Source organism: Beta vulgaris, chromosome 8 (genome assembly GCF_026745355.1).
Source record: "Beta vulgaris subsp. vulgaris cultivar EL10 chromosome 8, EL10.2, whole genome shotgun sequence".
NCBI lineage: Eukaryota > Viridiplantae > Streptophyta > Magnoliopsida > Caryophyllales > Amaranthaceae > Beta > Beta vulgaris.
This window is the reverse complement of record NC_079209.1, coordinates 39322927-39350870: the sequence shown is the minus strand read 5'-3', so window position 1 is coordinate 39350870 and position 27944 is coordinate 39322927. Positions and strand designations below refer to the sequence as shown.

Here is a 27944-nt window from a genome sequence, read left to right as displayed (position 1 = left end):
CTTGTATTGAATTTTGAAAAATGTCATTTTATGGTAGAACAAGGTGTAGTACTTGGACATATTGTAAGTGCTAAAGGTTTAGAAGTTGATAAAGCTAAAATAGATGTTATTAGTTCATTGCCATATCCTACATGTGTTCGTGAAGTTAGATCATTTTTAGGGCATGCTGGCTTCTATAGACGCTTTATTAAGAATTTTTCAAAAATTGCATCTCCCTTGTGTGTTTTGCTTGCTAAAGATGCCACTTTTGATTTTAATAGGAATGTAAAAAGGCTTTTGATGAGTTAAAAGAAAGATTAACTAGTGCACCCGTGCTTCGACCACCTGATTGGACCTTACCCTTTGAAATCATGTGTGACGCTAGTGATAAGACTATCGGTGCCGTTTTAGGTCAAAAGAAAGATAAAGAATCCTATGTGATCCATTATGCTTCTAAATCACTTGATTCTGCTCAATGCAACTATACTGTAACTGAAAAAGAGATGTATGCTGTGATTTTTGCTTTAGAGAAGTTTAGACCTTATTTACTAGGCACACATGTTATTGTGTATTCTGACCATTCTGCTCTAAAATATCTCTTGAAAAAGAAAGAATCCAAACCTAGACTTTTGAGGTGGATGCTTTTGTTACAAGAATTTGACTTAGAAATTAGAGATAAGAAGGGTGTTGAAAATCTAGTTGCTGACCACCTTAGTAGAATTGTTCCTAGAGATGATTGGCCTTTAATGACTGAATTCTTTCCTGATGAACAACTTCTTTCAATGTATCATGTTGAAACTCCTTGGTATGCTGATATGGTTAACTATTTGGTCACTAGCACATTCCCCCCGACTCTGTCTAGAGCTCAAAAAGAAAAGATTAAATCTGAGTCAAAGTATTACTTTTGGGATGACCCTTATTTGTGGAAATCATGCTCTGACCAAGTAATTAGGAGATGTGTAGACCAATCTGAATATGCTTCGATTCTTACATTCTGTCATAGTCTTGAAAGTGGAGGACATTTTGGTCCTCAAAGGACTGCTCATAAGGTTCTGGAATGTGGTTTATATTGGCCTACACTTTATAAAGATGCTTATGTGTTCTGTAAGTCTTGTGAACGTTGCCAAAAGACTGGAAATGTATCTAAAAGGAACGAAATGCCCCAACATGGAATCATAGTATGTGAAATCTTTGATGTGTGGGGAATTGATTTTATGGGTCCCTTCCCCTCATCTTTTGGTAATCTTTATATTATTCTTGCTGTCGATTACGTTTCTAAATGGGTGGAAGCTCAAGCTACCATAACTGATGATGCTAAGACAGTTGTTAAGTTTGTTAAGAGTCACATATTTAACAGATTTGGTATGCCAAAGGCCATAATTAGTGATAGGGGTACCCATTTTTGTAACAAAACATTTGGGACTCTCCTTGAAAGATATCATGTGACACATAGAGTAGCAATAACCTATCATCCTCAGACGAACGGACAAGCTGAAGTGTCAAATAGGGAAATCAAATCAATTCTAGAAAAGATGGTGATACCCAACAGGAAGGACTGGAGCCTTAGGTTAGATGACGCATTGTGGGCATATAGGACAGCTTATAAGACACCTCTAAGAATGTCCCCTTACAGACTTGTTTACGGAAAAGGATGCCATCTACCTGTCGAAATCGAGCATAAGTCTTACTGGGCTGTAAAGCAATGTAATATGGACTACGAACAAGCTGGACAGAGGAGGAAACTTAGTTTGCAAGAACTAGAAGAACTTAGATTAGAAGCTTACGAAAACACTCAGATTTATAAAAATAAGACTAAAGCCTTTCATGATAAGCGGATTATTCAAACTGATTTTCTGTGGGACAGAAAGTCCTTTTATATAATGCTCGCTTAAAGTTGTTCCCTGGTAAGCTTAGGTCCAGATGGTTAGGTCCTTTTGTTATTACTGATATTTTTCCTCATGGTGCAGTGGAGATTAAAAGCTTGGAATCTGGAAAAGTGTTTAAAGTAAATGGCCACAGATTAAAACCATTTTATGAGTTTGAGCATGCAGGTTTAATTGAAGAGATCGAGCTTCATCGAGAATGATGCTTGCATAACGTCGAGCCAACGACATAAACTAAGGGCGCTACTTGGGAGGCAACCCAAGACTCATTCTCTTTCCTTTCGAAGTCTTTCTTTTTTTTCTTTTTTTTTGGCAGAGGGCTTGACATGAGAATGGTATCACTATACAACATCATGGCTGAGAATTTGATGCCTTCTTTGAATAGATATTACACAACCAACTAAGTTTTCTTCCTTACTTTCGGTATCGCGTTTTATTGAGGACAATGAAAAGTTTAAGTGCGGGGGAGGCTAAGTCTTTGTATTATTTGATATTAATATGCTAGGAAACAGGTTTTGACATAGTTATAAAAAGTGGGATATAACCTGTTTTAGGGGATGTGTTGCGAAATTTTCTCTGTAGAGTTTTTATTTTATTTAGTACTATAAAAAAAATCGTGCTTTTGCTTGCATTAGTTATAGACTTTAGTTGCATTTAATTTAGGATTTCCACCTCTTAACTTCCTAGGGAATGGCGATAAGTAAGTTGATAAGAAACTCTAATCTAACTTGTTTACGAAAGAAAATAAAATTTTTCGAAATAAAAGATTTTGGGAATGTTATATGATTGGAAACGGATAATCGAACTTGAGAGATTTATAATACAATTGAAAAAAAAAATATCTTGCTTCTCTTAAATAAGCCGGCTAGATAAATAGACCAAATCTTGTGAGCTTCTGAGCCTATTAGACTGACACATCTGCATCAGTCTCATTATTTTCTTTCTTGTGTGATAGTTCCTCAATAAAGTGTGGATCTTGAACTTGACTTGGTACTCTTTGAGACTTTTGTGACAAATGCTATGAATAAATGATTTAGGCGTCCTTTTCATTTTTTCCTAGCCTCAGAGATTTTATTTCATATAATATTTCCTTTGTTTAGCCCTTTTGAGCCTTTAATCCCGTGTTTATTTGCTAACCATATATTACAAACGGCCTCCTACAGATTATACCCATGCTTGGCTAAGGGGAGTTATTATCTATTGAGTTTGTATTGTAAGATTGTGTTATGGTAGAGATATATTATTGAAAAAAAAAAAGAGAAAACAAGCAAGGGTTATGAAAAAAAATTATTAGTATTGAAAAATATCAAAGAAAATAAATGTTTGAAAGTCATAGAACGATGAAAATGCTATGAAATATCCATATAAGTGCTATAATGGCATTACATGTGAAGGATATGGTGAATAATATTAAAAGAAAAAAAAGAATGGAGTTTGTTGTCAATGGAACATCATAAGTCATGTATTTTTGCTCCCTTTAGCTCGGCTTAACTCCACATTCCTAAATATTATTCCTACCCTTTAGCCTTGGCCACGTTACAACCTTATGAAAGACCTTTTGATCTTTATGCATTATGTCACTTCAAAGTGGAGAATTGAGACGATAGTCAAGTTTAAAGAAATATACTTCATTTTGAGTCGACTCGGTTATAGGTTTGAGTGAATTTAAAGAAATATACTTCATTTTGAGTCGACTCAGTTATAGGTTTGAGTGAATATTATTTAACCCCAGACACATGAGAGTTGAGTGTTTTATTTATACCTGTGAGGGTCTATTTATTGAACTTGATACGCATATATTTGTGGATTCATGCTGGAAATTTTGAGTTGCGAAAGATAACAATTAGTTCATGAAGTATTATGAGATTTGATAGTTCGATTGCTTAAGCACTAATAGTATGACATCTCCACTAACATTTTCTCAACGTGTTTCTGACTAACTTTAAAATGTTTTAGTTTCTTGTAGTGTGCTTATCTAATATCGTTATTTCCGATAAACAAAAGCGAGGTGGTATACTAGGTCTTACATTTGCTAATAAGGCTTTGTGGATATGCCATCTGAAAATCCTCATGAGACCTTGCTCGCCCACTAGGGTAGCCTAGGGGTTTAAAGGGCTTGTTGCACATGCTAAGTGCAATCGTGATTCCTACGACAGTGAGTTAGGTTTATTGCTTTCCGAGTATAGTTTTACTTTTATTTTAGTAGTATTTTGATCGAGGGCGATCAAAAGCTAAGTATGGCGGAATTTGATAAGCTCGTATATTTCTATATTTTTGTCCCCTAAAATTAGTCTTATAGTTGTCTTCTATGTGTTATTTTATAATATTTATTGACTTTTATTAATAAGTGACTTATTTATGTCCATATTATATTTTATTGAATAATTAGCTTAAATAGTGTGTTATTTCATTGTAGGTATTTTACAAGTTCACTTTACTAAAGGAAGACAACAAGACTAAAAGAAAGAAGAGAAGAAAAGAAAAGAAAAAAATGATAAAAGTGAGCAAGCTCACGTGAGTTTTGGAAGTAAAAGAAAGAAAACAAAGGGGGCAAGTATATCTTTTAATTCCTCCTCCTTCCTATCTGTATACTCAACCAACAAAAGAAACAAGAAGTTGTTTCTACCTTCCTCATTCCACGCAAGAAACAACAAGAGGAAATATGATTTTATCTCCTCAAATTTTCAAGATACGATTTGTTTATCAGATTTTCAGTTACGAAATTCTATCTTTTTTATTCTATCTTCTACACAGCTAGATATAAATTCGCCATTTTTTGGAAATGAGAAACACACACATATAAGAGAGTTCGTGAGAGTGAAGAAAACAATCGGGTTCGTCCAAGATCGACAAGTTGACAGGAATTGAAGAAGTATTGCGTTTTCGGAGGCGAAATGAGGGTAGCGACTGCATCAATTCGGTTCTACAGTCATGAGTTTTCTCTCTTCTACTTTCAATTAGTTGTTCTTGTGATTGAACTTGATTCTATCCGAATTTATTCATGATTTCAGTTTCTTATTTCTCTATTGTTTGAGTCTAATTGGTTAACGCTGAGTTGATTGAATTTAATTATTTAATTTAGTATTTATACAATTCATACTATTGTTGGTTGGTTATGAAATTTGATATCTTTACTTGTAATTGGACGCAACTAGTTGTTTAGATACTCAAATTGTGCTATATGACTATTAGGCGCAGCGTTTAATAGTTGGATAGGGAGGACGACTTGAGATTAATAAGAGCGAGCGGCTCATCTTAATATTCTTAAGTGTATGAATTGTGCCAATAAAACAAGTTTATTAGGATTGGATTTGTCTTAGCAAGATTCTAGGTTCTTAGTGAGTAAGACAAGAATTGATCCCGGCGATAATTCACCAATCTAAGTGCTAAGTTAACTATTAAAGTGGTCTCAATTATAAAGGTTAAGAAGCTAAATTATGACTAAACATTCTATGATCGAATCGGGAATTAATAGAGTTTGTGTGTCGTCACTTGTAATTATTAGTTTAGTAGTTGTTTTAATTTTAATTAGTCTAAGTAGTTGGTTACAATCGAAACCCCCCTAATCTTATATATGTGAATAGTGTAAATAGTGTAAATTCGTATATAATATATATTTTGTCACTTAGTTGAATATTTGAGTTTAGGAATTATAATAATCTTCTCGTGGGATCGACCCTTTCTTACCCTTTAACTAGTTATAAACATTTTTGTAGGTTTAAGTTAGGTTTTTAATTTTATACGGTAAACGACACGTATCAAATTTTCTTTTAAAAAATGTCTTCAACTACTAAACTAATATTACCTCCGTTTACTAAAGGTCTTCCTTGTTACTGTTCCTACAGATACCAAAGAGGATCCATTTGTGTGGGGTATGGGGTGGGTAAATTAGGAGAGAGAAAGGGGTTAAGATAAATAAACAAATAAAAGGGGTTAAAGTAGGAGAGAGAAAGAGAGTAAAATTGTATTAATAATGTAATGCTGGACCATATGATAGGGACATGAGAGGGTAAAAAGGGGGAAAAAATTTCCAAATAAGGAATAAAGTAAAAGAGGAAAGATATTTTGGAAACGCACTTAAATGGAAAGAGGGAAGATCTTTAGGAAACGAATGGAGTAATTTGTAAACTTATGCCCAATATTTAATTTGGGCTATAGTCGATTTGAAAAACCTATAATATATTATAAAAGCTTATTTAAAATCTTTGTAATTAATAATAAACCTTTTTAATAAATAAAATTCTTTTAAAAATTATAACTAATAACTTACTAAAAAAAATACGGAGTCTTACAAAATCAATCATAAATCTCAAACACAAAGTCATTAATTCAAGGTTTAGAAATCACAAAAAGTCTGAAAATTTTCACAAAGAAAATAAAAACTCTAATCTCATAAATCTTCTATATTTTATTAATGAAAAACGAGTCATATAGGCTTATAAAAGCTGATTCCAACCTTTACTAGGTTTAGGGATACTAAATAAACTAGGAAAAGTAAAACAACTACTACTATGCTTAGGACAACCCCTAAGTTGTACGACTCCTATTAAGCTTGAATCATGTAATATCCACCGTTTTAAGAATGTAGGCAAAACCGTGATTCCTAATACAACTCGAATAAGAAAACATAAATCAATAAAGATATGAAGAGTCCTAATAGAACTCAACTAAGCATGCTATCACATGCCATTCTCATTCCTAACAGAATTAGGAATTTCTTCCAAACATCCACCTCATCACGCACACATTAGTAAGCCTGCTCATGTCGGCACGGTAAGGTGGTTGGTGAGCCCGGTGGTGGTGTTTGTGACACCCCCATGAGCTATCAGATTTGAGGTCGGCTAAAGCAGTTGTGGCCTTGTGGGTGTGGTCAGGTAGCGGACTCCTTTAGGTCCACTAGGGCAAGGGTACATCTATGACATAGAATCTGGGGGTGATGTCATTGGGTTCACAGGATGGGGGTTGGTGGATGATGTTGGTGGGAGCGACGGTGGTGTTTGCTATCGATGATGATTCAGAGAAGGGGTAATGAAAATTCAACCAAATAATTGGCCATAAGAATTAACATTTGGATTGGCAGTGAAATAGACTTGAAAAGGGACGATTCAGATTGGACACAATTACGTGCAAAGGTCTTAGAGTTGGGATTACGGAGGTCCTTCGGTTTCCTTGGAGATTTCTTGTATTTTTTTTTTCTTTTTTTATCTAAAAATTTCTATCTTTTGGAGCATTTTCTCTCACTAAAGAATCGGTCTTTAACAGTTCTTAAATGAACCGACAAAAGTCTAACTATACTTATAAATAACAACTTTTACGATTTAACACAATCCTACCCAAACTTCTAAACACAAGAATACATATACTACAAGTTAAAATAAGTCCTTCACATACACTTTGAACTTTGGAGTCTAAAGTGTATAGTCTAAAACTCAAAAAGAATAAAAATCGCAAGGCTTCGGCCAACATAAGCAACAACTCCAAAAATTTTACCGTTACTAGTGCTGCGATTCAAATCACAATCCAACCCATTCCCTTTTTAAACCTTTCACTATCTTTCAAAATTCAAAACTCACTCAACTCCATCTTAATGACATCAAAACCCAAGACAAAAAAAGAGATACTTCCCATATGAAATTATGAATCAGACAAAAACTTTGTTCCTCCAAAAACTTTTATGGGTCCCACTTTTCTAATCCTAATCAATTGTAATTCACTGATGTCCCTCACTTAATATATAAGGTTGTTCTTTCCCCACAAATCCAGCAAATCCTACATGAAGTTTTTGCAGTAAACATTACTCTTTACCCAAAAAAGACCCATCAAATTGTATCCTTCAAAAATGGCTGGATTGAAAAAACCAGCAATTTTACGGCAATCTTCTTATAATTCTCTATATTTAAATCCACTAATTGACCCAAAAAATAATGATGATTTTAGTGAAGTAATACCAGATATTAATGTTTATGATGCCACTTCTTTAGGCAGCCATCTTTCTTTCAAAAGCAAAATTCTAATTTCAAAAGAAAATATTAGTCCCATGAAGAAAAAGAGAATTTCAAAATTTGCAGCTGATGATAAGGAAAATTTAGTACCTAACGAAATTCAGAAGAAAAACCCAGATGGAAAAACATTGCAGAATTCAAAAGAAAGGGCATTGAAGCCTTCTTCTCTTCAATTATGCATCCAAATGAATGAACCCGACTCGAGTTTCGGGTTTGGTTACAAGGTATGGGACACAACTGAGGAGACAGAAAGCGCGAAATCTGTTAATATGTGGGACTACTCTGACTCTGAGGCTGCTCCTGCTTCTTCTTGGTCTACCTTGCCTAATAGGTCTGTATCATTTGAATTGTAAATGCTCAGTTGCTAAAATAATGTACTTCTATATGTTATACTTGCTACCAATGAAGAACTATATATAGGTTATTGATGAATTAATATCTGGAAATGTTTGTTTGGCAGGGCTTTGTTGTGTAGGCCATTGCCAATGGATGTTGGAAGGTGCACTTGCATTATAACGAAGGAAGCAGCACCAAAAGGATTTGGTGGCGGTTCGCTTTACTCTCTGTACACTAGTGTAGGTTCCCTCTTCTTTTGCCACCTTTAGTTTACTGGTTCAATAGATGATTACTGAATTAAAGACTTAATTTTTTTTTTGATCCATATGAGGCATGAAGGCAATACAAAGTTCAAATAAGGGGAGGGGGATTCGAACCGGTGACATATCGTTCAGAACCACTAGCCCAAGACATCCTTGGTTGAATTAAAGACTTAATGAGTTAATGTCTCATTTGTTTCGTCAGAAAATTTTCAGAAGTTGGTTAACTGAAATTTACATTTTCTATACAAATTCCATGTAATTAAAAAGATTTCCAGATATGATTTGTTGAAAAAAAGTGATGAAAAATACTGCAGTTAATCTATCAGGGCATAATGTGTAATCCTTTCATCTATAAATATAAGTGGATATGATCTTTTCATCAAAAATAGTAAACTTGTAGTTTGTTGGTAAATGGTAGGTTTCCAATAAAACTTGGTTATTTGGACTGCATGAATTATTTGTAAGATTATTGAATTTTGTGAGCTTAAATTATTAGGAGGGTCAAGGCCGACAGAATCGAAAATTGGCTGTTGCTTACCATAAACGACGTAGTGGACGTTCTGTATTCATCATCGCCTATAACACGAAGGGTGTATTGTCTACAACAGACGACAGCTTCATCGGTCTAGTAACCGCGAACCTCATGGGTTCGAGATACTATGTCTGGAATAAGGTTAAGCAGCATGATATGAAGGATCTTAAGTTACATTTCTTGCAGTATCAACAAGTTTAGACTCAAATTGCTATTTTTGTTGCATTTGTATCACAGGGCTGCTTTCCTAGGAGGCCAGTTGAAGAGTCAAGATTGCTACAAGCAATCGTTGAGTAAGCCCCTATATCCCTATTAAAGCTAAATGTAGAAGATCATGATCTTGGTTTCGGAACTTTAATTGTAATATCGCGGTTATCCAGGTTTACTCCCACCATAGCTACCTGGACCGGAAGGCACAGAAGTCTTAGAGCTTGGATTTCAAAGCAGCAACCTCAGTCTATGCAGTCTAAGAATACAACCAATCAGGTCAAGATGAATGAAGATTTAATAATTTGCTAAATGGTAATACCCGATTATAATCCAACAATCACATAACACTTAAGTGAATTGTGATCTATACAGGTACAACATATGAAGAGTCTTCCCTTGGAGTGGGAAGGGAAGAAGGACCAAGACCAAGTTCATCTACTTTTATCAAGAGTTCCACATTATAATAAGGTCAATATGATTTCCCTCAAAAAAAAAACTTTTTCCCTATAAATTTGATCATATCTTGTTCATCTCTTCTGTCTTGTCTTTAATGCTTATATACTTGATTGTTTGCATGTTCAGAATTCAAAGCAATATGAACTGGATTTCAGAGAAAAGGTTAGAGCAGGGCTTAAATTTCAGAGTTCTGTCAAGAACTTCCAGCTAACTATGGAGGTAAAATTCATTTGGGATTTTGTGCAAAGTTCCTTATTAAACATCGAGCTATCGAAAATAATGAAATTTTCTGTAGGGAAATGGAGGACAAACTATCCTGCAACTTGGGAGAGTAAGCAAGTCAAAGTTTGTACTGGATTATAGGTAAATTCTTGGTTCTTTTATCTTTTTAAATTTAAGACCTATTGTTTCTGTTGATTTTGAGGAACTTAGCCATTTAAAAGATTGGGATATCAATCTGAAGTTGAAATCTTCAATGTACAGGCACCCATTAACAGGATACCAAGCATTCTGCATATGTTTGGCTTCGATCGATCCAAAGCTTTGTTGTACAGTCTAAAAGGCCTCATGATGTTGTTTTCCGTGTTCAAGCTGCTGAAGTTGAACTCCTAATTTTTCCTACATTATTTGGAGGTTATATGTAGATTGAGCTCGTAAAAGAACGGGATTCTCTCAGGTTCTCTGGAGGAACGGGAGTCTGGTTCTAGTATGAACAGTGAGGATTTGCTTAAGGGGAAGATATAGGAGTTCCTTAGGTGTTGTAATCTATGATGGGAATTGGAGGGAAAACACATGAGAGCATCCCAAGTCATTCTGAAAGAAAGAAATATGGGAGATGAAATGTTTTCATGGGAAATTTTATGCAGCTTTTGTGGCAGAAAATTCACATATCGTGAAACTTGAAGTATGATGATCTATGTTCCTATTTTGGCTCCCAAGTGCTTGTTTTTCTGCTCATTTTCTTGCAATCCCCTATAAAGTACTAATTCTAGATGTGACTCTGTAACGAACTTCCAGAAGAGGAAATCACTATGCCACTATGTGAAGTTAAATTATGAAAACACAAGTGTTTGTTTTTTTTATTAGGAAAGATAATTGTTCGAAGACCAATCCTTGCTAGCTATATGTAGCTTGCAAGGTATACTAGCTTAGGTGTAGCTTGCAAGGTATACCAGCTCAGGGGCTAGGTACAAGGTTAAATAACCAATATATAAATACCCTAACATATTGTTGGGATGAGGATTTGAACCTTGGATAATTGTGGTACTCCAATGAGCTACCACATCGTGCGTAAACCAAGAACGGTGCCACGTGGCGCTCTCCCTAGGGAGTTTTAGTTCATGTAATCCATGTACAATGAAAAAAATTAGAAATTACATAGTATAGGTTTTGATCCTGTGACCTCAAGTTTATGTTCGAAAGTTTTAACCACTAGACCAAGTTGTATTTAGTGATATCATATCAAAGTACAATATTAATAAATGAAATTTTTCTTACCCGGGGCATAGCCCGGGCCTAATAACTAGTTTTCTATTTAAAAAATAACTCCAATTCCAATGTTTGGTACAAATCATCAAAGCTTTAATTTCATTTAAATTTAACTTAATGTGAAAATTTGTTTGGTTGCAAAAATGTAGAGTACTAGGAAGTAAAGTCTTAAGGGTATGATTATTGATTATGGAAGTATGAGATTATCCATCATAGTTATCAATTTTTTAAACAATTCACCTCTCGCATAAAAGCTGTTTACTTGCATAACTTTGAAGTAGAATGAGATAAGAAGACATTGTTATATTTATTTATTTGTACTTGCATATATTTGCTTTAATTGCATATTGAAGAGTTATAATGGTAGTGATGTAGATGGAATTTAACTTGTATTTTGTGCATTCCTTTATAAAGGGATTGTAATAAGCCTGCAGGTGGAGGCCTTATGCAAAGACAGTTCAAAAGATTTCTTATTACCTATTAAAATAAATAATGGGCGATATCACAAATCTAAATTTATGTAATAGATTAAAGGAAAACTTAACCTGAGCAATTTGAAAAATTTGCTGTAATGTTTTGTATAAAGGTATTACTAAGGTCTTGTGTAATAGACTTAGATGTGTGTTGCCTGATGTGATTGCAGAAAATCAAGGTGCCTTAGTGCATGGTAGATATATCATTCATAATGTTATTGTCTGTCAATATATTGTGAGGTGTTATGGTAGGAAAACAGTGGACCCTAGCTGTCTTATGAAGTTAGATATAAGGAAGGCCTATTGTTTCGATATTGAATAAGAGGATACCTGATATTGCGATTTGCCAGACCATCATGTATAATAATCCTTGAACCTCGACAATGTGTGCCTGCAAGATGAACTCCACGCACGGGGTGGGTCCCCGTGGCGGAGCCTCCGACGCTCAAGTCAGTACCCAAATATGGATCAATATCATAGAGAAAGTAGTGTAATTTGTAGGGAGTGGAGATAGATCCCTTTACCTTGACCGTTAGTCCCCTATTTATAATAGTGACTTATTAGGTTAAATAGAGTAAATGAGCCTCTTAGGGCCTACGGGCCATATAACAAGTTATTCCTAATAGAGGAACGAGCATACTCGTATTGGGCCTATATGTTATTATTAAGGTAATTGGGAATAAAGACCGCTTTAGGTGGCGTCATTATTATTCCCATACAACTAGCCCCCCAGGTCTAAGTTCAATTGAAGATGGAACTTGAGCTGGACACTTTATAATTTAGCTATGGAATGTGCCTTGAGGCTTTATAATATATTACCATCTTTGAAATCAGTGTTACAAAGATAATATCGAGTTTGTACCATACCGTTGCACTTGGTTCCTTTTCGAGCCACAAGTTGCTAATCGGTCAATTGACAGTACATGGTGTCGAGCTTGTACCGTTGCACTTGCTACTTTTTGAATCACAAGTTGCTAATCAGTCAGTTGACAATACATGGATCCTTGTCGGAAGTTGCTAGGTTCCTTTTAGCTTGAATGAAAAGAATGTAGTTTAGCAATTAACAATAGAGTCACTTTGTTAACTTTACATTTCTATGATCATTTTGAGCAATTAATACTCAAACGTTTTTCTGACGATTTGTACTAGTTAGCCCCCACTTTTGAGTTGTGTCAGGTTAAGAGTGACATCAATATTTATTTATTTTTTGTTTCATGAGGTAACATTTGTATGAGTTTATATGACTTTTATCCAGCTATTATGATATAGTACTAGCCCCCCACTCTTAAGTTGAGTTGGAGTCGGCTTAAGAGTAGTATAGTCTAGTAATATTTACATCGTATGCTATGAATATGAGTATGTACGCTCCTTTATTTGCACCCTAAAGATATGCTATGGCGTAGTCATTATTCTTCACATAAGCATAATTGAAACAAAGCTAATAAAATACACTTGTTGTGAGGTGGACTTAGTCACACTCTTGTGGTATGTTCTTGCAAGTGAGCATATCATGTTTATTGAGTAGTTTGTGTCAGTTCAGACCTCTACTTATACTCAATTTAAATTAGGCCACTTTAATGCAGAGAACATTAGTTTATAGGACACATATTGAGAAATGTATGCAATTTCACAATGAGACATAATTTACGATCACAAAGATGATATAGGAAGAAATACTTAGCTCTGCTCCTCTAATGGGAGAAGTTGAGTCTGTGACCTGTCTTATTGAAATACATAGACCATACTCAAGCTCAAATAAAGAGCACAACTTCAAGAAATCATGAGCTTGATCATATCTCCTGTTCTGCATTCGGAGGTCTGCATGTATAGAAGACATGTGTGCTCGGCTAAGGTATGCTTCTCACTCAACGGCGGATTAATATATCACTGACCGCTAGGTTTTTCTTCTCCTTAACAGCAGATCCACTAAGGTCGTAGACTGTTAACAAAGATAGTCAATTTGAGTTTTGCTTCTCTTTTAGCGGCAGATCCACTTAGGTCGTTGACCGCTAATAGAGATAGTCAATTTGAGACATGCTTCTCTCTAACGGCAGATCCACTTAGGTCGTAGACCGATAAGAGAGATAGTCATGCATGTTGTGTTACTTCTCGCTTCTCCCATATGTATGTCGTTAAAGCACATATAGTTAGCTGAGATGACCGTGCTATTATAATAGAGCCCTCTGAAATATTTAGAATATGTTCATCTTGATAAAATAAGTGGCTCTTCTCTGTTTTGAGCATTTAGAGTGTGCTGTCAGCAGTGAAAAAATCAGGTTTGGTGCCTTGTGACTTTAATGGAAGAGATCTCCATATTCATATAATATGCATATTTGCATCTATTGATAAAATTTCAAAATTTGCAGATTTAGAGTAGTTATTGTATGGAGGCCTCATTCTTCATCAGAGTAATGTGGAGACATGACTTGATTACTTGATGATACATCTGCTCAAATAAAGAGCTTCACGTGTTCGAAAATGGGAGCTTTAAGTCCAACCTCCTTGTCCAGTGACTAATTCTTGATCAATAGTAAATCTTGCTCATATCTGACTAGAGTGCCGTCATTAGCCGTGGAGTGCTACGAGAAAAATAGTTTTTGCTATATCGAAGTTCAAATTATATGAAACTAGCCATTGCTTGTTCTTGAATTCAAAAGAGAAGATATGGGTGTGTAGGAGGTGCATCAACACATTGGCATAATAACTCAACTGTTCGGAGTTCGGGAGTCAACTCTCCAAATGAAGTCTCCAATAAGGTATGAGAGCCAATATTTCCCTCCATTTGATTCTTGTCCACACATAAGGTCTCGTTTAGAGAGAAGTTGGGCATATAACCCAATTAGTTGGAGTTTCCTCCTCAGTAAGAGTAGGTAATAAGTGTGTATTTGCTTGTGAGAGTACACCAATCATGATCACATAATGATAGCATCGAAGAGCTGTAAATTCGATCAAGCACTCAGAGTACACAACATTAGCTCAATAAGGGGGAAAAAGGAGCATCTATCATTCTGACTTCAATTAGGCATTTTGTCAAATACTTTGAGAGCATTACTACCATGTGCTTGTGTACATCACATTGGTAATTAACTCAAGCCCAAATTCAAATAATGATCACAATCAAAGCATGTAACCACAATGTTTATCATTTCAAGGCAACATCCAACAATCCCAGGCATATAAATAGAATGTGATAATTTGTTGACTTGTAAGGATAGAATTACTTAGCTTATTGCCGAAGATGAAGAGATGTTTGTAGAAATTGAGTTGGTTTCATCTTGTGATTGCAACCTCATCCTCACTTCTTTTTTTTCCGCTGCCATAATCAGCTTTCTCCTCTATTTTTATAAATTGGAGTAATAAGTTCGTCTGAGAGAGTGTGGGTTTGCATCCCTTTTGGCATGAGTCGAGGAAGTAAGCAGTCATGAGTTCCATTGGCTGAAAAGATCTTATTATATGGATCCTCAGTCGTTGAAATGACTATGAAATGGATTCAACAATATAAAGCCTGCAGGCAGCAGATGCTTCTTAGGAATCAGTTTGATGCTTCTTCCCATTTAATTCTATTTTGTCTTGAAATTAGTCTTATGCTAGTGGAGGCTTTTAAACCAGCGACATTTTAGCTTTGAATTGGCAGTAGCTTTTTACTTAGATGGCGAATGGGAGATGATCCACTTTTTTGCCGATCGAAGTGGTGGTTCTCCCTCTTGCCTTCTCACGATAATTTAGCCAGCTTCATATGTTGGATGGAAGCAACATTGAACTGTCTCAAACCAACAAGAACATCAAATAAAGTTTATTATTCTATAGTAGGTGAGTATAGAAAGACAATTGGAGATTCTGATTTTATTGACGCATATTGTCGAACACTTTGTGAGCGTTATTAAGGTGTCCTTTCCTATATCACATTGAATGATAAATTTCACCCTAGACTGATAAGTTATATTTATTTGATGTAGACATACAATGATCTCACCATAGCAGACCAATAAGTCATTGTACACAATTTCAGTTTCCTAGATATATATTGTTTATGCCGATTTTGTACCAAGTACTAAAAAGGTTTAGGTGCCAACAACGAGACCATCATACTAATAACAAGCAACATGATAAATGAAGTAAATCGCGTAAAGAGTAAAACAATAAAGAAAACAAGAAATTGTTGACGCGGAAAACCCAAAAGGGAAAAACCGCGGGTGATGCTCTTGATCACCAATCCACTAATATGACGTTGATGTAGAGTTACAATAGTAGCTGATTACAATGGTGATGGGACTTAGAATAATTAGAGAGGAGAAAAGTATGCGTATGATTCTAGAGAGAGACGATGGAGGAGAAGATAAAAGAACATAAGTTAAAACTAGGTTACAAAATTATGTATATATACTACTACAGAAATATCTCCCCAGCTGCGTTTAGTCGTTCCGAAATGTAAGGGCCCCGTCAGCACAATCCCATGCATATCTCAACTGCCAACATGACGCCAAGCAACGTCTCTTGACTCAGTCTTCCCACTCCTCTGCCAAACTGCCACGTTAATTGTAAATTCAAAATAATCAAAGAAGCCCACCTATTCCAGAAAATTGAGGGCCCAACAATTGCCCCTGATTGACGCGTGTCTGAAACCCAGTTGTAAGAAAACCGTCAATCATCATGTTGGGGAAACCGCCCACTTTCTCCATCTCCACACGCTTCTCTATTTAAGAGAGTCCCATCACCCACTTCGTCCTTTCACATCCCCCCTTTTTTCACCAACTCACTTCTCTCTCTTCATTAAAACTTGTTCTCTCTCCAAACGGCTACTTCCTCAGGTGATTTCTTCAACTTCTTGAAGATCCAAGAACCAGGTAACTCCTTCTTCCTAAATTCCTCCGAATTTGTTTCTTTAAATGGCCCCCAAAGAAAATCTTCCCAAGATTAGAAAATCAAAAAGAACTTCAAAAATGGCAGAAAGTTCAGATGAAGTAGTTATTTTAGAAACAGGCGTTATTGGGGGAAAGAGTATCGCCAGCGAATTCACTGAAGATGATGTAATTACTCTAATAGAAAAATGTAGTTTGCCTGAAAAGTGTATGACGAGAATTCACGATGAAGAACAACGACCTGATGACTGCCCCATTGGGTGGGTAGTTTTGTATGAATACCCTTTCAAGATTGGGTACTCCCTTCCCTTTAACTCCCTCATGACTCAACTCTTAACTGTCATGCAAGTCAGTCCAGGCCAAATTATGCCACTCGTCTGGCGTGTGGTCCATGTGATTGACAAATTGGCCCAAGACTCAAATGTAGACTTCACCCTAGAAGACCTTCTATACATGTACGAAATTAAAAGAGTAGAGGTGTCTAGATACACTTTTTTCTTAAAACCAGGAAAACAATCTTTGGTGGAAAACTCTGGGGCTAATGACAGGGGATGGAAGAAAAGATATTTTTTTGTAGAGAAGAATTCTTTGGGAAAGAGCTTTGAATACTTACGTGACGGATGGAATTCTGAAGGTAATTATCTTCTTACCAAATATGTTCTCTTGTTTATGTTGTTGACGTCGTCTAATTTCCCTTGTGATCGCAGAAATTCTGCCCTTGCCCGTCGAAGATTCGTCTCTTAGCAAAGCCAAAATCAACCACCTCCTCAAGAAATATTCTCCTAAAGAAAGAACATTCTGCAACAAGTTCGAGCTGACGTCGTCGGAAGGAGACGTCTTACCCCAGTCTACAGAAGAACATACTACCAACACCAGCCCCTCTATGGCGTCAGGTAATGTGTCTTTTATATTTGTCCCGTCATTTTTTTTTTCTTTATTTTTTTTTTTAAACTGACATCATCAAACGTCTCCCAGAAAACACCATGTCTACCAGATCAAAAAACCCCACTGTCGGCCTCTCCGAAGCGGAAATGCTGGAACGAGCCAGAAAGAGGAAACAGGCCGCAAGTGCCTCTGCGGTGACGCCGTCATCCATGGGTGCTCCCAAAGTCGCTAGGACGGGATCTCCAACTGACACTCCCAAGCAAACCAAGACGCCTCTCGCAGAGGGAGAAACTTTCACCATTTCCCTCCCCAAGAACTTTTGAGAAATCACTGCCCCGACAATCTTTCCGTCGGCAGAAAAGCTCGCGTTCCCTGCGCCTCAGCGTCGCCTAGCAAGTATGCCCCTGATTACGGTGGCAAACGAAGGACTAGCCCTGCAAATACATGTGAGCTATCCAACACAAACCATGTCATTTGAATGTTTTAAAGAAATACCTACTGACATTGAATACTTGTACAGGCTACTCAAAACTCTTTGGCACTTCGTTCTGCTGCTATTACTTTGGAGAAGGAATGCAAGACGCTTCGCGACAAGTTGGATAGGTCATCGGCGACGTTGACGGCAGCAGAGAAGAAAATAACAGAGCTGTCTGGAGAATTGGCCAAGGAAAAGGGCCAAAATGCGGGTCATGTGGCTAACTTAGCGTCTCTGAAGGAGGAGACAGACGCCACAATAGCCAGCCTCCGCGAGGAGCTGATGGACGCTGCTAGCCGGTACACTTGGAAGACCAAGGCTCGGCTGATGAAGCAGTTCCTGGAGGGACAGACGTCGAAATGGACGCCTGAAGCGGACATCCAGCAATTCCTTGAGGTGTTTGGGACGCCGAAAGATCTGGTTCCTGAAGGTGAGGCTAATGCTGACGTCATGGCGACAGCAGATTCTGGCGTCAATGCTGAAGCTGACGGCGCCACTTGACTCTCTCTGGATCCTGCAAGGTGCTGCGTCACCAGTAATCGTTAGTTAACTTTTGTAATAGTTGTTTTAAGGTGCTATGTCACCGAAACTTTGTGTTTTGTGATGTTTTTGTTGCAGTACTTTGCCTTGGTTTGTATGTTTTTTTTTTTTTTAAAACAATGTTGTGTTGTGTTCAAGAATTATGCTATGTTGATGTGACGCCATGGTGTGTTTGTTTGCAATGAATGTTGTTTGCGTTTAATTCATGAACACTAACATGTATGTATGTGCAATGTTGTAAGGTACCTTAGTAATGTAAGCCAAGTGATGTTTTGGTTGCAATGAAGGGACAATTGCCACTTCCAACTAAACACACTAGTCTGGCTGATGTCATAGATGTAACGGTCGTAGGAGTTGGACAAGGAAGAACGTCCGTCTGACCATGTGAGGGTTCCCCCTATACGTTTGTAACGTAACCGTTGAATTTTTGTCTTTGACGACGTCAATGCCTGACGTCATGTTTTTTATTTGTACGATGAATGAGCCTATAATACTGTCAATACAACTCACACACGAATGTTAGTAAAGAAAATGACACAATACATATTAGAAACTGGATGAAACGACATTATGGCATGTCAAATATAATGTTACCTATTCTAACTATTTAGTACATGTCGACATATTGCTCAAAAATGGTAACGCTTGAGGTGAACGACGTTCCAGCTTCTTGGTACGGATCTGCCGTCTTGGGTACATATACGATAGGCGCCGTTGCCTACTACTTTCTGAATCTTGTACGGGCCTTCCCATGCTGGTGCTAACTTTCCTGCATTGAGCTCTTTAGTATTTTGAAAGACTTCCCTCAAGACCCAATCTCCGACGCTAAATGTTTTTAGCCTTGACGTTTTTATTAAAGCTCCTGGTCACTATCTGCTGTTGTGACGCCATTCGAACAAAGGCCGCCTCCCTTAATTCTTCACTCGTCACGATGTCATGACTTAGCTCTTCGTCATTCCTGTCTGGCGTCAATAACCCATAACGTGATGTCGGGACACGTACCTCAGGGGGAAGGACAGCTTCGCATCCATAGACTAAGGAGAAAGGAGTTTGCCCCGTCGCCGTCCTAGGAGTAGTTCTGTTTGCCCAGAGAATTGACGGGAGCTCCTCCGCCCATTTACCTTTGGCTGCTTTGAGACGCCTCTTGATGACTTTGAGGATTGATTTATTGCTAGACTCGGCCTGACCGTTGGTCTGCGGGTACCTAGGCGTCGCGGTGCTGAGTTGTATGTTCCACTTGGCCAAGAAATTTCTCGTGGGTGTGCTTATGAATTGAGAACCGTTGTCACAGATGATTTCAGAAGGGACGCCGAACCTGCATATGATGTTACGCCATATAAAAGTAATAACCTCTTTATCGCGTACCTGAGTGAAGGAGTCAGCCTCAATCCATTTGGAGAAATAGTCTGTCAAAGCTAACATAAACACCTTTTGCCCCGGTGCTTGAGGGAGTTTTCCGACGATGTCCATTCCCCAGCTCATGAAGGGCCAAGGGGTGATAGTAGGGTGTAGCCTTTCTGCATGTTTGTGTGACATGGCGGCATGTCGCTGGCAGGCGTCGCATTTCTTAGCGTATTCGACGGCGTCTTGTCGTAACGTCGGCCAATAATATCCCATGCGTAAAGTCCTGTTTGACAGGCTGCGTCCTCCCGAATGATTGCCGCAACATCCGTCGTGCATCTCTTGTAACACTTGCCGGCATTCGTCGCCGTCGAGACATCTTAGGTATGGTCCTGCAATGGACTTCCAAAAGAGTATACCGTCAAGTAAAACATACATAGAAGCCCTGAATCGTACCTTTCTGGCTTGCAGCCTGTCTTCGGGGAGGATGCCATCCTTAAGATATTGGATGAACGGGGTCTGCCAGCTTGTTGACGCAGTAGCAGCATTACTGACGTCAATGTCGTTAACGTCCGTCGCGATGTCGTTGACTTTATCAGCTGTGGTTGCTTTGTGGACCGCTGGCGCCGACAGATGCACTATAGGTATGCTTTTGAACCCTGACTTTCTCATGGCTGACCCAATGTTTGCCAATGCATCTGCTTGCGTGTTTTGGTCCCTGGGAATCTGAAAGATGTCAAATTTATCAAACAATTTTACCTTTGATTGGACGGCGTCCAAATATGCCGTCATTTTGGAGTCTTTGGCGGCAAATTCCCCTTTTATTTGGCTGACGATGAGCAATGAGTCACTATATGCTTCAACTTCAGTAGCTTTTAAGTCTTTAGCCAATGTTAATCCTGCTAACAGCGCCTCATACTCTGCCTCGTTGTTGGTAGCTTTGAAGTCGCAACTGATAGCTCGGGCTATGATGTCCCCTTGTGGCGACTTTAGCAATACGCCTAAACCGGCACCCCGAAAGTTGGAAGATCCATCTACATGCAAGATCCATTTACTGTTAGTCGTATTAACTTCAAGCATACTTACCTCTGTTTGGGCTATTGCCTCTAGTGTAGGGCTAAAGTCAGCCACAAAATCCGCTAATGCTTGTGACTTTATCGCTGTCCGAGGTTGATAAGTGATGTCATAGCTGCTCAACGTTATTGCCCACTTGCTCATTCTGCCCGTCAGTTCTGGATGCCTTAAAATAGACTTGACGGGATAGTTAGTTTTGACACAGATAGAATGTGCTTCAAAATAATGTTTTAATTTTTTGGACGCCGTTACTATTGCTAGGACGAATTTTTCGAGAGAGGAATACCTGGTTTCGGCGTCGGCCAAGGACTTACTTACATAGTACACTGGCAATTGCCCGTCTTGTCCTTCTCTAGCTAGGACGGCACTTACCCGATGATTCGCTGACGGCGACATATAGCTGTAATGGCTCGTCGGCTACTGGCTTTGACAGCAATGGTGGCGTCATGAGGTACTGCTTGAGATCTTGGAGAGCCTGCTCGTGTTCTGGCGTCCAATTAAATCCTTTGTTTTTCTTTAGGACGTCGTAGAACAATCGACATTTGTCGGAAGACTTTGAGATGAAGCGATTCAACGCAGCGACACGTCCTGTTAATTTCTGCACTTTCTTCACGTTTCGCGGCGATTGGATGTTGAGGATAGCCTTGATTTGATCTGGGCTAGCCTCTATGCCCCGTTTCGTGACAATGTACCCTAAAAATTTACCTGCAGACACTCCAAAAGAACACTTGTGGGATTAAGTTTCATGCCATACCTTCGAATGACGTCGAATGATTGTTGAAGTGTGACACATGGTCATGGGAATTTTTAGATTTGACCAACATGTCATCTATGTAAACCTCCATGGTGTCCCCTAGCTTCTTTGAACATGGCGTTGACCAGTCGTTGATAGGTTGCGCCAGCGTTCTTCAGTCCGAACGGCATGACCTTGTAGCAATAAATGCCGCGATCGGTGACGAATGACTCTTCTCTTGATCTTCAGGATGCATGAGTATTTGATTGTACCCTGAGAAGGCGTCCATGAATGACAGCAACTCATGTCCGGCTGTGGCGTCTACCAGAGCATCAATGTGCGGCAGGGGAATGAGTCTTTGGGACATGCCTTGTTGAGGTCAGTGAAGTCTATGCAGACCCTCCACTTCCCGTTTTTCTTACCTACAACAACGACGTTAGCTAACCAATCAGGATATTTTACTTCCCTTACCTTACCAGTGTTAATCAGCTTTTGTACTTCGTCGTTGATAATTTGATTTCGCTCAGGGCGAACTTGCGTCTCTTCTGTTTGACGGTTTGTGATTTGGTCAACGTTGAGCTTGTGTTGATCACGTCAGGATCTATCCCTGTGACGTCCTCATGGGACCATGCAAAACAGTCAGCGTTAGTTTTAGAAAATCATTACCTGTTGACGGACGTGGGGATAAGGCGCCCCTATTTTGACCGTTTGATCTGGCCTGCTGGGGTCCAAGATGACCTCGTCTACTTGCTGCTCGTCGAAGTCTTGTCCCCCCAACGTCCCTGTCTGTAATTGCTATGCTTCCGGCTTTCTTGGCTTCAAGGACGTCTTGTAGCATTCCTTCGCAATCCGTCTGTCTCCTTTGATTTCCTGCACTCCCCACTTGGTAGGGAACTTCAAGATTGATGAATGACGAGGGGACAGCCTTCATGCTATGGATCCATGGCCTGCCTAAAATCACATTATAAGAAGAAGGGCAGTCAATGACATAAAATTTAGTTGGCATGTTAACTCCCTTGGCGAAGGTGGGCAGGGTCACTTCTCCCATGGTGTGCTTGGATTCTCCGCTGAATCCGACAAGGACGGTAGATTTGCGGATACGTCACGTTCATCGATCCCCATGTCCTCTAAAGCGCCTCTCATCAGGATGTTTGCTGAACTGCCATTGTCCACTAACACACGTTTTAGCAAGCAATTACTGACAGTTAGAGATATTACCAGACCGTCATGGTGTATGTCCCTGTCGTCCGCGAGATCGGCGTCATCGAAGGTGATTGGCATGGCTCCAGTCGATGTCACGGGGTGACGGAGTTCTTTGGGACGGCGTCTTGATTCAGACCGTCTCGTGCATGCCGCTTAGCTGCAGAATATGTTAGTCCACAGATATCTGAACCACCACTAATGACATTAATTACCTTGACGTGCGGTGGGTGACGGCGGTTGACGTCGGTCGTCATTTTCGACACCGTCTGCTTACCTTTCTCCGTCAGCAAGTCTTTTAGGTATCCTTGCTTCAGCAGGTGGGATACTTCTCGCCTAGAGCGACACATTCGTCAGTGTGATGCCCATGGTCTCCATGGAACGCACCATTTGGATTTGTCGCGATGGGCCGTCGATTTTCATTCCTGAAAGGCCATTTAACAGCAGAACCTAAAGAATGTAAAGTATTAAATACCTCCCATAGTGACGTTGAAACCATATTCGCTTAGCTTGGGGGGAAGACCGGGATCATTTTCCAATCATTGACTGGCCCTCATGACGGACGCTATGGACCTGCTGCGGGCGCTCATAAGGCTTTTGACGCCAAGACTTGCTTGTTGGACGTTGCCTTCCGGCTGTCAGCATGGGATAAGCCTTTCTGGACTGCATGTCTTCCTCCAGCCTGATTGGGCCAACGTTTGGCTTGAGCATCCTCGAACGTCGGACATGGATATTTGGTCAGCTCCTTTAGAGGTCTGATTCCTCTCCAGACCACGTCTGAACGCCTCGATGGCCGTCCTAGCATCGCAATTCGGGATGGACACTTTTTCCCTGTTAAACCTGTTACAAATTCTTTAAGAGACTCGTCAGATTTTTGCACAATCCTATGTAAGTCGCTAGCTTGTTTTTCCATTTTGCGACTACTAGCAAATTGCATATTAAAAGCATTAAATTGAGCAAAGAAAGATGGTCCCGTTATTAAGATTAATGAACCACTGCAAAGCTGGCCCAGTCAGCGTAGAGCCAAATCCCTTGCACATGCATGCTTCCCGCATATTCTTCGGGATTGAGATGGTAATCATTCTTTGCTTGTACTGAGCGACATGGTCGTTGGGATCTGTGGTGCCGTCGTACAGCTTCATGGACGGGACGAGAACCTCTTGGGCACCTCGATCAAGCTATGGGATCTGCAAAAGGAGAATCAGCATAACTGTTAGGAGTAGCTTTTTCCATAGGCCTGGGGACACCAGGGATACGGGCGATCATGTCTTCTAATTGCTGGAGACGCTGCTGGATAGGATCATCAAGACGGCCTTGGGCGAATCTTTCGAAGGGTCAGCACCGTCATTCTCGCGCCGTCAGCTCTTCCTTTTCTGAATCATCAGCATCTTCGAGATCAACAGATTTCCTGGGGTCTCGAACCCTTCGCCGTCCAGATTTTGCATCCTGGAGACGCCACGGACATTGCGAGGCTTGGGCCCCTTGGACGTCTTCTTGGCGGATTTCAAGCTCTGGATCTCCATGCAGACGCGACGTAGCTTTCCTTTAACGTCGCCATCTCCGCTTTGACGCGATTGAGTTCGTCAATGACTTCCTGGGTGGTAACCCATTGTCCTGCCATAGCAAATACGAAAAGATGGAAGAGTATGGAAAAATAAAAAAAAGATGGATTGTCAATAAACGTATGAAGATCTTGCTGTGGCCCCACGGTGGGCGCCAAATTGTTTATGCCGATTTTGTACCAAGTACTAAAAAGGTTTAGGTGCCAACAACAACATCATACTAATAAAGACATGATAAATGAAAGAATTGCGTAAAGAATAAAAATAAAGAAAAAAGAAATTGTTGACGCGGAAAACCCAAAAGGGAAAAACCGCGGGTGATGCTCTTGATCACCAATCCACTAATATGACGTTGAGTAGAGTTACATAGTAGCTGATTACAATGTGATGGACTAGAATATTAGAGAGGAGAAAAGTATGGTTGTTCAGAGAGAGACGATGGAGGAGAAGATAAAAGAACATAAGTAAAACTAGGTTACAAATTATGTATATATACTACTACAGAAATATCTCCCCAGCTGCGTTTAGTCGTTCCGAAATGTAAGGGCCCCGTCAGCACAATCCCATGCATATCTCAACTGCCAACATGACGCCAAGCAACGTCTCTTGACTCAGTCTTCCCACTCCTCTGCCAAACTGCCACGTTAATTGTAAATTCAAAATAATCAAAGAAGCCCGCCTATTCCAGAAAATTGAGGGCCCAACATATATCAACAATAAGGGGAAAGATAGAAAAACTTATCTTTTCATTAAATATGTGTCCTCTGTTTGTGAAGGTTGTGCTTCTTGCCCTCGGGAGAACTGAGAAGCCATTGAAAATTTGGCAATAGTTGTACTGAAGCTCGTCCAAGTAACAACAGTCAACAGCATATACCGGAGCCTAGACTGCCTAGTTCTTCTCCTAGGCCAGTAGCTTCATCTTGAGAGGAGTCAAATTCATCTTATATGTTTGTCTAGTATTGCGAGCAATAACATTGGATCACAAGCTTGGTTGTAATTCTCTCTTGTTGACCATGATTTTCCTTATATATATATATATATATATATATATTATCTGATATACATATTTGTCGGGCTTGTCGCTTAGAACAACTCAATACTTTCAGCAACATATTGATGATGATAGATCGTTTTCCGATGTTTTCAATTTTGCCTATGTTTGCCATAATTGTTTCTTTGCGTGGGAGCCAACAAGTCAAAGACTCCACCTTTATCATTGGATTTCTATCCAAATTTAATCGCCAATTGTGAATTTTGATAGAAGATAAACCTTTCTACCTGATGCATGCTACTGGAATGATATCATGATTATTATCAATCAATTTTCCAATATTTTATAGTAGCTAATCACAAGTGGTAAAATCTATGATTGATTAGTAGCGTGAGAATTTACCACGGATGAACATTGAATTTACGTATCATCTTCCATCCGTCTACACCGTTCTTTCCCCGTGAGGTTCCAGGGCAATAGTTAATTATCGCCCCCTCCTTCTAACGCCAATTGTTTCGATATTGAATAAGAGGATACCTGATATTGCAATTTGCCAGACCATCATGTATAATAATCCTTGAACCTCGCCAGTGTGTGCCTGCAAGATGAACTCCACGCACGGGGTGGGTCCCCGTGGCGGAGCCTCCGACGCTCAAGTCAGTACCCAAATATGGATCAATATCATAGAGAAAGTAGTGTAATTTGTAGGGAGTGGATATAGATCCCTTTACCTTGACCGTTAGTCCCCTATTTATAATAGTGACTTATTAGGTTAAATAGAGTAAATGAGCCTCTTAGGGCCTACGGGCCATATAACAAGTTATTCCTAATAGAGGAACGAGCATACTCGTATTGGGCCTATATGTTATTATTAAGGTAATTGGGAATAAAGACCGCTTTAGGTGGCGTCATTATTATTCCCGTACACCTATAATACTATTGATTGGAATTTCTTACTAGAGATGATGGAAGGGCTTCCAAAAGAGAGTGGTAATTGCTGCTACTATTGCCTTAGTGAACATTGTGTGGTGGGCTAGAAATGAAGTTGTGTGGAACCTCACAGATTGCCTTCCTGAGAAGGTGATGCAGAGTATGAAGGGAGTGTTGGTGATGCGCATCATTTCAGTCATATGCCCAAAATATTGTCTAGAGTTGAAAGTGGATGGTGGGACAATTTAGTGATGTCAATTCATTTAACTAGTTCTGGTTCAAATCAAACAGTTCAGTTGACTTCAGTTTAGTTAATTCAGTTTTCGAGCTTAATTGTTTCAATTTAAACTTTTTCGGTTTTAGTTTCAATCCATACAGTTAATTCAATTTTCAGTTCAGTTTACAATTGTCTTTTGGTTTGACCTGTACAATTTTGGTTTAAACAGTTGACTTTTTATCTATTACTATCAGTTAAACAGTTATTTTCAGTTTGGACTTGATTAATTTTAGTTTCTTAAAAAAACCTCATCAACTTGGGTGGAGTTTGATATCGGTTATGCCATAGGCATCTTTTTATCTCTTCATGTTTCAGGTCAAAAGCTTATCCATTACCAAAAAAAAATGAACCCAAATGGACTTTGTTATATCGATTGAACTTGTTGGAACCAGCGATACCATCAAGATTCAAAAGACGTGTCTATATTTATCTTCAAAAGCGCATATGAAAGTTGCTAAGTTTACTGTGAAATTGTTTTATCAAAGGTTTGACAGTACATTTGGGTGATATTCAACATTTCAATTTCAAATTCTTCATTATAGAATATCTAGTCATTGTTCATTTATATGTTGATTATAATTACGTTAGTGATACTAAACGTACTTATGTATGATAACTTTGTAATGTTACTATGTAACGTTATGTTCTCTATAGTTTTCCAATGCATATATAGACTTGTAACTATTAATGATGAATTGATGATTGACGGTGATCAAGGTGATGATGGTTTATTATGGTGCATGATCATAATTAGTTATGATAATGATGATTAAAGTCGATAAACACAAGCTAATACAAGTACAATGTGACAAAAATCAGTGTAGGTGGGTAATCATTAAGCTAAACTAGATCAGTATACTGAGTAGATCGATGTATTGCATTTCGAGTATATATTAATGTATATAATAGTGTATAATAACGAGTAGACAACAATTCCAAGGTTTGTATAAATGATTTTTTATTATAAGCATTATGATTGGTATATAAGTTTGTAAATAGCTTTGATGATAATGAGAATAGTAACACAAATAAGAACATGAATACTAACAATAACAATAACAATAACAATAACAATATATACAAATACTAGTAGTAATAGTAGCAACGTAGCAAAAATGCTAATAATATCAATAACAATAACAAACATAATGCGGTATATATGAATTTTGTAGTGACTATAAAACTAGTATAACGACTTTCGATATATTAATAATATTATAACAAATGACAATCGTACATTCATATGTTTATAACAACGGTTCATATGATGCCTAAGTGATTATAACGAGGGTACATGTGTTGCTCGCAAACTATTCGAGTTCGGCTCGGTCAAATTTCGATCAAAGCTCGACTCAAGAGGGCTCGACTCGGGTTCGGGAATGGCTCGAGACCTAAACGAGCCGAGCTTGAGCCTCCCTAAGTTTGGCTTGAGAGTTCGTGAACAAGCTCGAAACC

At 38.6% G+C, this 27944-nt stretch overlaps 2 protein-coding genes across 2 annotated transcripts; one reads left to right on the top strand and one right to left on the bottom strand.

Moving 5' to 3' along the window:
- Positions 1–4403: 4403 nt before the first annotated feature.
- LOC104901440 (tubby-like protein 8) lies at positions 4404–10654 on the top strand. Its single transcript, XM_010689024.4, has 9 exons — positions 4404–8195; positions 8325–8439; positions 8960–9136; positions 9233–9288; positions 9376–9481; positions 9578–9673; positions 9788–9880; positions 9957–10024; positions 10145–10654. The coding sequence occupies exons 1-9, from the start codon at positions 7702–7704 to the stop codon at positions 10218–10220; spliced, it is 1281 nt and encodes a 426-aa protein (XP_010687326.1). The 5' UTR covers positions 4404–7701; the 3' UTR covers positions 10221–10654.
- Positions 10655–19206: 8552 nt separating this feature from the next.
- LOC125491536 (uncharacterized) lies at positions 19207–20940 on the bottom strand. The gene has a single exon (XM_048635504.1). It carries the CDS (start codon positions 20938–20940, stop codon positions 19207–19209), a length of 1734 nt encoding a protein of 577 aa, XP_048491461.1.
- Between the last annotated feature and the right edge of the window lie 7004 nt (positions 20941–27944).